General features: G+C 35.3%; 1 protein-coding gene across 1 annotated transcript; it reads right to left on the reverse strand.

Moving 5' to 3' along the window:
- Positions 1 to 968: 968 nt before the first annotated feature.
- On the reverse strand, positions 969 to 11,157 carry LOC113237935 (organic cation/carnitine transporter 7-like). Its single transcript, XM_026474653.1, has 10 exons — positions 11,043 to 11,157; positions 9,801 to 9,962; positions 9,393 to 9,555; positions 9,029 to 9,150; positions 6,694 to 6,926; positions 5,526 to 5,680; positions 3,863 to 3,983; positions 3,387 to 3,670; positions 1,133 to 1,260; positions 969 to 1,030 (listed from the first exon to the last, which is right to left on the reverse strand). Exons 1-10 carry the CDS (start codon positions 11,155 to 11,157, stop codon positions 969 to 971), a joined length of 1,545 nt encoding a protein of 514 aa, XP_026330438.1.
- Between the last annotated feature and the right edge of the window lie 240 nt (positions 11,158 to 11,397).

Raw genomic sequence — 11,397 nt, forward strand, 5'->3', positions numbered from 1 at the left:
TTCAAGCCGTTGTATTTCCACAACATTTTGTGTTTATCTACAAATTTTCCTTCTTTTAGTTATACTATTTTGTTTTTCAATATTTTATTGTTTATATTAGTGATTTTCGTAGTATTCTCTAACATTATATTTCAAATTGTAGTCAAATTCAAATCTTTATTGCGTATCATGTTGTACATTTGTAGTTATTAAAATGCTGTTACGAACCAAATATGAACCTTGCAAAGGCGCTGCGACGTTAAAAATTTAATTTAATTTATTTACATGCAAAAAATAAATAAAACTGGACGATATTAAATTAAAATTAAAAATTTAATTAAATACAATAAAATTAGGCAAATGAAACACTGAATAAATTATAAAATTAAAATTAAATTTAACTACGCATATTATTATGAATAATTAATTAAATAAAACTCCAAAAAATATACAATAACAATTGTGACCCAAATAAAATTCTAATTGATTATTTAAATATTCCTGAAGTGAATAAAAACAATTTCGAATAAGGTACATTTTTAGTAGGTCATTTTTTAATATTGTGACTTTGATAATATGAATACTTAAATGATTCTATTTTCTGTACTATTATACTATGACAGTGAATGAAGTTTTTGATAGTGATACAATATAGGCAATGCAAATAGTGCTCGTTTTAATTAAAAAAAAAAACACATTTTCTTGCGAATTAGTTATACCACTATAAAAAAAAGTCAGTTTCCAACTCATTTTCGACGTCGTATCTGGTCGTGATCTACTAAACAAAAATTTTATACGGATTCTTTATTAAACGCATCGAGAACTCGACGTGTCAGTGAAATAGAACTTGTTTGATTCACAATGAATTTGCAAAGAATACGTTTTCTTTTGTATATAAACCTATTTTATACCAAAGATGATAGCACGTGCAACACAGCACAGGTAAATAAAACAGCAATATTTTATTTTACAGATATTTCACGGTATCTTTATTTGTTTGTAGAAGATTTCCGTTTATCTGCTGGCAGCAATAATGACACCAAGACTCCACCTGCAACAAATTTTATATATTGGCAAAATTTAAATAAAAATACTTCTGAAGTCTTTATTAATACCGTCAAATCAATGAATATCCTTGAAAGTTTAAACTCACTCAATGCAAAAGCACTAAGACAGTAAAAAGTAACTGAGCAGTGCGAAGTTATAAAAGGTCCAACAAGATTGATTCCCGCCACGCTACTGATCCGAGCTACCATCACTCCGAGACACGCTGCCATACCCCTGATGAACAAAAAATATATAATAATAACAATTTCAACAAAGATTTCAACAAATTTCAACAAAGACATTTTGCTTACAACTGTGGTCCTTTTTCACACTTTCATTTTTGCGGTTTTTTTTGTAGGAGTGCCACAGGGTTGTTATTTTGGCCCAATATTTTTTAAGCTGGTGGAAATGCTGATAAAGTGTGCTTAAATATGCACATACAGCTTACGTGACAATTTACATGCATCTATCATATTTTGCAATCAAAAAGAACCATAGTCATTTTTGACACTGGTATGGAATTTTTGGCATGGTTATGGTCCAATCACATTCTATGCTGTTTGTATCATGACCGATATCGGATACCAACAGCATTCCTCATAAATTCATTGTGTGTTTGTCATAAATAATAGGGGTTAAAGTATGAAATTGCCGATTTGTACTGAAAATCTAAATTGTTTATTTTTTAAATTTTTAACAAATTTATTTAATCAAAATAGTTGCCATTATTATCTATACATTGCTGCCATCTAATGGGAAGGTTATTAATGCCTTTGCGATAGAACTCCGACGATCTAGACTGCACAAACTGTGTGAAAGCATTTTGTACTGCCTCCTGGGAAGAAAACTTCTTGTCACGTAGATAATTGTCCAAATCACGAAAAAAAATGGTAGTCCGTTGGAGCAAGGTCTGGTGAATACGGAGGATGACGAATGGTTTCTAACTGCAGTTCCTGAAGGGTCAAAATGGTTTCTCGTGCTGTGTGAGGTCTCGCGTTGTCGTGGAGCAATAATGGTGAAGATCGATTCATGAGTCGGGGCTGTTTTACTGCTAGTTTTGTCAACATGGTTCGGAGTTCGGCACAATAGACATCTGCCGTTATTGCTTGACCAGATCGGAGAAAACTATAGTGAATAACACCATGCTGAGACCACCAAACAGTTACCATTACCTTTTTATTGGTAAGTTTTGCTTTAGGACACTGTTGTGGCATTTGACCTGGGGTCAGTTATCATAAAGAATCCACTTTTCATCACATGTTACAATTCGATCCAATATTCCTTCATTTCTGTACCGGTTCAACAAGGCAACACAAGTTTCAACACGCGTTTCTTTCTGCAGATCAGTCAAATCATGAGGCACCCATTTTTCGTATTTTTTTATTTTATTGATTTGACGCAAGTGAGTCAATATTGTGGGTAAGGTAACGTTAAACCATGCCGCTAATTCCTGGGTAGTTTGACTAGGATCGGCTTCCACTATCTCTCTTAATTCATCGTTATTCACCTGTGTGGGCGGTCTTCCTCGTGACTCGTTCTTTAAGTCGAAATTTCCATCACGAAAGCGTTTAAACCAAAATCGCACGGTGCGTTCATTAGTAGACCCCTCTCCAAACGCAGCATTGATATTGCGGGCTGTTTCTGCCGCGTTAGTTCCGCGTCGGAACTCGTATTCAAAAATCACTCGAATTTTCGCAGTATCCATCTTTCTTGTCTAAATTGAATAACAAAAACAATTGAAAGTCGATATTCAAATGTTTCAAATTAAAAAAAAAAAAAAATCACAGAAACCATTTGAAAAAAGTTTCATTCGAAAACCTCAAACCATGAAGATTCTATGAAAATTCAAAGAACCTATTGCAATAAAACGGCAATTTCATACTTTAACCCCTAATATTATCGTGGCTTATATTTTATATTCACATTTCAATTTTAATAAATTTATTGTACAATAATAAGTCCCGCTGACTTTATACGCCACGGCTAGAGTTGGCTGGAAGAGATCTCTTCTAGAGATAAGCTCATATTTGTATATGTCCTTTGTAACATGTGTTTTAAGTGACTTTTATAATATAAATTTGAAAATATCGTGTACGTTAAATTTAAAAATATTCTAAGTTAAAGTTTGAATACTAAACTTTAACTATAGTGTACAAGAGTTTCTTGGCGAGTTTTAATCTTTGACATTTAAATAACATTGTACACCTTAACTGGTACATTTTAGAGTGCAAACCCATATTCTCAAACAAGAAACACATACTTTATTAAAAACGCACAATTTAATGGATAACTTATTTAAATAACCAAATATGTATAAATTAGAAAGACAATTATTACGGATACATATGAATCACACTTACCGGAAAGACGTTGGAACGAGATCTACAAAATAAGCAAACAATGGTCCCATGCAGAGACTTGTCGAAAATACTCCAAAATAGAAAAGGCCAGCAATATGATTTGGAATCAAAGTGGTCAAAGCGCAACAAACAGCAGCAAATGCATAGATTACAATAAGAGATGCTTTTCTCCTCGAAGCAAATTTAGACATGATCACATTGAAGGTGCTGAAGAATACGCCTGATGCTATCGAAGTTAAGACCACTGGGAGCTCTACTATACTTGACGATGACGAGCACGCAGTCTGAAACACAGGATTTTATTTTAGTATCAAATATTATTCCATTGAGAAACATAATGAGTCCATACAAATTAAATGAGTCGAGACACAACGAGATATAAACCTAAGGCGCGTAGGGTCGTCGCAAATTTACCGATACTCGAATTACAACAGATCTAAATAACTTTAGAAAATTCTAAGACTAACGAAACTTACGGTCTCACTGCTGATGGAAGATGTCAGCTTCACCAAAGCACAAAGACCTTCTGTGTGATTTAGAGCTGGAGTAGTGAATGCCTTGGCTATGAATGGTAGCCAAACGTATAAACTTCCGCTTCTGTTAAAGAAATAATATTAAAATTGTAAATATCAAGTGACGGGACAAACAAGTCGTGCGCCTGCTCGTAAACTACATGCCTGTCCATAACAGTTGCACTGCCACTCAGAGCTTTAAATCGCAAAGATCTGAAGGGCACTACCACTGCGCCCGATACCCTTAGGTATGAATTAACAAGTCCCATGTGCCAGTAATTTCACCAGCAGCTTTACCCTTCGAAAAACCGGTACGCAGTAATGTTAACATTACCGCTAAGCGGCCAAAGTAGATTAGGTGGCAGTACTTCCCTGGACGAGCTCTTTCACAAAGTACTCTACTGCTACTAAAGTATTAATATTAGTATATTAATATAAGTAATATTTTTATTAGTAACTCATACGTAACATTGAAAAGGAAGATTTGAAAATAGTGTATGTCATTTACGTAATTACTTTCGTTAGAGCAAACGAACGTTGAATATTTAAAGAGAAAATAAATTAAGCAAATATTTACCGAATATTTACACGCGGGAAATTCAAAACACACGTCACGAACACGTCAATTTCTTTAAGACCATTTTAGAGGGAACGATCGAGGGGAAGAGGCCGACCTAGGCGCAGTTACATAGACTAAATAATGGAAAAGGCTGGTGTCGTGTCGTATAAGGAGGTGAAGGAGCTGGCTTTTAAGAGAGATGACTGGAAGATGCTCCACCGACAAGAGTATAACTCTCAAGTTTGATGATGATTTACCGAAGTAAAGATATCACTAACACATAAAATAATATAACTCAAGACGACTGCTAATCGCGATATAATGATACAAGACAGCGTTTTTAATACCTATCGGTACAATAAATGTCTCGACGAGCACCAAATAGAAGCTATTTTGGAACTAAATTGACATTGCCAAGTTGCAATTTATTAAAACTACTCTAATTTCTAGTCATAACAAACAAATCAACTAGATGGCGCTAACCGCTCAAATTTTGAAGGATAGTGCCGGCTATTCTTTTATTTTACTTACTGCCTCCGTGGCCAAACGGTTACCATCCTGGAATGCCACGCAGAGGTCCCTGGTTCGATTCCCGGGCCAGGAGAAATATTTGTATGGTCTACATTTATTTCTCTCGTGAGTTGGAGTGTGATTTGTGGTTGTCTATGTGTGTGTCCATGGTACCCGCGATACAAAGTTTCCCTAGTGTGGGTCTGTGAGTGTGTGCATTATTACTATTATTATTATTATTTTGTTTGGCATTAGCGCCATCTATTGCCACGCATATTTGTCGAAGTTCAGAAAATAAATTCAGTTCATCAAGGAAAAGACAGACTACTTATGTTTCACATTCAAGAGTAATTAATTGATATCCACGGTCATTTATACAATTACTTCCAAACTATCGATCAGCGTCAACTATATGGAAGACGAGATTTTGACCTTTTTCAGAGTTACGATCTGTAGTATGTAGATTAACAGTCGTGTTGGGTTATTGGTCTATGGTTTTATTTAGAAGAGGCCAGTGTTCTCTATCTAACTATTTGTGGGGTACTGAACAATACTTACACACTGTAAGAAATAACAATCAAGTAATATAGAATCAATGTATTCTGTAACAGTGGAGGCTTGAACAACGGTGCACTCTGCTGCCATAAGGATACTAGCAGAGATTTTCCATTACGTTTGATGTTGCCATCTTCATTTAGTGTTAGGTAATGTACCTAAAAACGAGATGCTTTAGGTGATTTTTTTATAAATGTTTTGTTAAGCTTGTTGGCAGTTTTTCTTCCTTTTACTTTTGAAAGGATTGTGATCCTATTCAATTACAAAGTGGAAGGACATAAATTCACACGTTGAACTATTTCTAACAACATAATATTCTTAAATGAAATTGTTATTCAGAACAAAGAAAATTTGAATGGCATATAGCAGATTCCATTACACTGTCAAACCACGAAAAGCCCCCAGTCAGTCGCTTTGGTCGGAATAACACCTTTAATCAAATGGCGAAAATGATGAAAAGTGAGATTCGAATTTTTAGCATTACAGCATACATAATTATTTATTAAGCCAAGGCATTAGTGCCAACGATAAAGACGAAAAAGATCTTCAATAAATATCGAGTTCTTAGCTTTTTGCGATTGTTACACATAGGACATGAAACTATTTTTCCGGATTTAAATCGCGTATATTTGTTTTTTCAAACAAATTAACGTTTCTGGCCCTTTACGGGTCCCATGGTCACGGTTGACGGTACAGTCGTCAACCAGTTATATCTAATGTTAATGCAAACCACCTTATTTTCCACTATAGTTACAAAAGTTATTAATTAAATACCTTATTATCACATGTATAAAGAAACATTCCAACTAAAGCCACATTGCGTTTTACAAATTATGTTATTGAATGAATTTGTATTAAGTCCAATTTATTATTAATTAATAACAGAAATTAGAAATAATAAATTGAACTTAGTACTAATTAATAAACATATTAATTAGTACCCGCAGTCTTATGACTGTTTAGGATTTTACATCGGCGGAAACACTGGATCCCAAACTGGTGGTACGGAGAAACCATTTTCCCTGTTGAAATTAGGATCTCACCTCACCTTAGTCAACCGTGACCATGGGACCTGTAAAGGGCCCGAAACGTTGGTTTGTTTGAAAAAACAAATATACGCGATTTAAATCCGGAAAAATAGTTTCATTTCCTATCTTCAATAAATTTTTACCGGATATTTCTCCAAACCACCGTTCCTCTTGTAGATTTTTCTTAAAATGTTTAAAGCTTGCCCTTCTTTTCCTGCATTCAGCACAAATTTAGGGCTCTCGAAGAAGAAAAGCAATAAGACTGCTGCCAAGCCCAAAGGTAATGCCATTATTAGTACTAGAAGTCTCCAAGGTACGAAGGATATGTAGCCCAGGTCGTAGAAGAAGTCAAGCTTGCCTACGAAGTAAGCTAAAGCTAGAAAAATAAAGATACTAACATTAGTAATGGAATGGAAGGATGAAGTCGCCAAAGACCTAAAGGAATGTAGGAAAAGAAATTATTTTTCGGGATTTAAATCGCATAAATTTGTTTTTTCAAACAAACCGACGTTTCTAACGTGTTATAACTGGTTGATGACTGTACCACCTCATTCAACCGTGACCATCGGTTTGTTTGAAAAAACAAATATAAGCGATTTAAATCCGGAAAAATAGTTTCATTACCAATGTGAAACGATCGCGGAAACCTAAGAACTAAAGGAATGTGTCTGAATAGTCGAAACTGGCACACGACTGACAGTAATGACGTACTTTGGTCACACCCCGGACACTCCATATAACTGTCGAAAATTATTTACCTGCTACTACTACATACAGCAAGGCGCTATCTGCACACGCGCAAATGTGTGCGTGAATTGGCTACCTATCATTTTCTTGCACTATTACGCTACGTGATCAAAGCGGCAACATAGCTAATGCTATGAAAAAAAATCTAAAAATGCTAACGCGGATCTATCATCTATGTTTCTATTAACATAATCCAGAATCCTAATAATTACACATGTCTATTTATATCGATATAATATCGTATTTTTCATTAATTAACTAACTAGAGTAATATTGAAGATTTATTAAAAAAATATATTAAAAGCACTTAAAATGTTATATTTTGGACATGTACATACCTTTAAATAAGGTAACCAAGGTTTGAAATTGCGTGTCCACGTTGATCATCATTAATTAGGTACATTCGCTACTTACGTAATATTTATCGGCAAAATGAATTGAAAATTCGAGAACCCTTGGCTACTAGCTCACGAAGTCATGGCGCCTCATTATATTGATATAATAAATCTGTATTTTTTATACATACATATATTACTTTGCAGTAAATAAATGAAGAAAACAATAACTCAACGAGTCTCAGACATAAGTTTTTTTACTTACTTCGTTTCATCTTTCGGAAAATTATGATAAACAGCCGTACATAGCACAATTCACGACCATTATAAATAGTAACGTAAAATGATGTTTTATATTAACGTACAAGGTATTCGTAATGAATAAATGAAACCGTCTTCGCACGACAACGGCTCGCCGGCAGCCTTGTTGTCGTTCAGTCAATATGACCGGCAATGTGCGGGGCGTGTTGCGGTATCTAAAGGTAGGGAGGGGCGGAAAGTGTCCGTTCTCTGCTTTGGTGTCGGAGGCCAAGATCCACTTCGAGTCGCTGAGCCAGGGAAGTAAGTAAGTAATATAGTAATAGAGCATATAAATAAATTGATCTGCTTGGAGGTGCTTAGGCGGACTTAAGTCGGCCGAAGCAAAGATAAAGTGTTCAAGTGGAGACACGTAAACGGTTCCCATCTTCAAAGTCATTATGATTTTACCCCGTAAATTATGGCTCATCGAACTTACCTTATATCCTGACGTTTGTCCATAGGCGGAACTTAAGAACGCCGATAATAATAAGGTTAAAGTAACTGAGCTTTGGACTAATGTTTCAATTTGCCGTAGAAACAATAAGAGGAAAAGGAAGTGTTGCACACGGCGCTCACAATGCAATTATTATTTGTACTTTACAATTATTTTTTAATGCATTTATTCATTCTACATTGCGTTTCTTCTTTACAGTCCAAAAAGGACAAAAAAGAACTATATTATTAGTTCCACCTTTCATTTTAATTTCTCTGTGTTTCCTTTCAATTAATTTGTTGTATTATAATATCGACTCATCCGCAGAACAAAGGTCTATGTGCAACACTACTTGTTTTCAGGACATAGTACATTTCGTTCTTTCTTCTTTGCTGTGGATGGCAGATCGACAGTTGTTCGATTTTACATTTCCGAAACGAAATAAGATATATAAATTCTCAAAATACCTTTACATAGGCCTCAATTAGAATACCAAAATTATGTATTTATAAATGCTCTTTTCGCTATATAATCACATCGGACTCTGTTCTTCGGATGAATAGAAATGTGTGTAATGCAAGATAGTAAAATTTTTATATTTCTATCTTCCGGCACACACATCGTCTGAGGAAGGGAAAAATTACATAATAATTTATTACTTACTCGTGTAAGTAGGTAAACCCAGATGGACTGTGCTAGTCATAATGAGCAAGTAAGGTGCCTTGACTCGACCTGCGCACGATTCTCCCAACAATGCATACGATGCTGACTGGGCACTGCTGCAACTGTAATAAACAGATGCTACTTATATATAGGGATACATTAAAGGTCAACTAATTTACACTCTCACCATCTTGTTCTCTAGAATGAAGAAAAAGAATTAAAAGAAGAATTGCATAGCCTTCCATTTCAAAGAATCACTAGAAAACTCACCAAACAAATCGTTGATAAATATACCCATGTTCTGTTATAGTACTTGACGTAAAACAGTACAACCTAACTTAAACATATTAAACTTTCAACTTACAAACAAGTTCCAATAAGTTTTAATACACCCATCACTATCCAGTTGGGAGAGAAGGCGCATAAGGTTGACATCACAAAGCTGACCAACATACCAATTGCCATACTCTTCTTGCGACCTCTTGTATCAGAGAAATAGCCCCATGCGTACGCTGTTAACACTGGCCCTGTGCGTAATGCGTATTAATACATTTTAAAATTTTGGTTTTTGAAATTTTATAGGAATGGTCTTTAGGAAAGATGTTTGCCTGTTTAAGGAATGAGAACATGGAGACGGTTGAAAATAATTTAGCTGCAATTTACAATAAATTTGGGTTTTAAACGCAAAAAGCTACAAATTATTAATCATTTTATGAAACCTAAGTATCTATCTACTGTAAACGTGATCATAATGCACCAAAACAAGATTTACCTGTGAAAGGTACAGAAACGAGGATACTTTTCTGTACCAGACTGAGCTGGAAATCACAGCTGGAGAAAGCTACCACAAAGGAAAAGCTGAACAGGTCCAGACACATCGCCAACAATGTAATGCTCAGGGTTATCAGGAGTCCAATGTTGTACCAGCCGTTGCCTGAAAATGACGTATTATCCTGCATAACTTTTTTCATTTTACTTGTACATACATCAAAATCATCACCGTAAATATCCTTGTTCATCATAGATTTTTCTACACAGAGAAGTTTTGTGCCACTTACTAATCTCCTGCAGCTGGTTTCGAGTACTCTCCAAGGAATTAATGACAAATATTTACGGGTGCAATGTCTGGTAGGATCCACCAGGGAAACAAATTCGATCGTCTTAATATTAATGCATTGATCTCAGCACTCGCAGATTGGAACCCAGCAGCGGCAAAGTGGATTGCTTTGTTGATGGCACTTTCATTAATAATATCAGTTACGCTGATGATATGGTGTTGTTGACTCCTGCGATTAGTGCACTTGGTAAGTTGCTCAGGATATGTGAGACATGCGGAAGCCCATGGACTTAGGTATAATGCGAAGAAGACCGAGCTACTAGTTTTTAAGCCGAAGGCAGATTCTGTTGGGACAGTGCCGCCGGTGTTTCTCCATGGTAGTGAGATAAGTCGTGTCTCTCAATGTATGATGGTACCGACATGGAGGAGGAGAGAAGGGCCCTGTCTGTTAAATGTAATATGCTCGCCCGCAGGTTTGCTCGTTGCACCAAAGATGTAAAAATCTCATTAATTAAAGCATATTCCCAAACCTTTTACACGAGCATCCTGTGGGTGTAGTATACGTAGCGAACCGTGAATACATTATGAGTGCAATATAACAACGCGTTCAGGATGCTAATGCATGATTCACAGAGGCGCTTACAGATGGCTGTAATGCCATTATTCGCAAGAGGGCTGCCTCACTCATGATGCGTGTGCGCTGCAGCGCTAATAGCATCCTAGCAGTTGTTGCCAACAGGCTGAACTGCCCCTACCAACAACATTGGGTGCTAGTACACGTGCGGAGGATAGTGGTCTAGACGTGGCATTTCTTTAGCATTAAGTAATTTTGTATTGTACTAACAGTAGCACGTAAGAAAAATTTACTGTATTACTAATATTACTATGGATCATGGTCTGTAATAAATAATTCTATAATTATATAATATAACAAATAGCGGTCCAACTGTACTTTACCTGCCAAATCGATAGCTTCATCGTAGTTATAATATTTGGGTTTGTTTTCACTTTGTTTCATTAGTATTGTTATATGTTTCTCTATTATATCAGGCTCATGATTAGTTGTTTTCATGTTGTTATTTTGTCTTCAGTGTCTTTTATCTTTTTAATTAACTGTGTTGGTCTTTTTATAGTCAAATTTAGCTTATTGTTCCTTCATTTATTCAACCACAGATCAGTGATAAAACAATATCGAATTATTTTTCACGTATATATATTTCCTGCACCGTTTATTCTTTAAAAAAAATACTTCTATTCACAAATTTTAAGAACTACATTTGAATAAAAAAGGATTTTATATTTATCAGTTTTG

This window comes from Hyposmocoma kahamanoa, unplaced genomic scaffold (genome assembly GCF_003589595.1).
Source record: "Hyposmocoma kahamanoa isolate Upper Pololo Valley unplaced genomic scaffold, ASM358959v1 94, whole genome shotgun sequence".
Classification (NCBI taxonomy): domain Eukaryota; kingdom Metazoa; phylum Arthropoda; class Insecta; order Lepidoptera; family Cosmopterigidae; genus Hyposmocoma; species Hyposmocoma kahamanoa.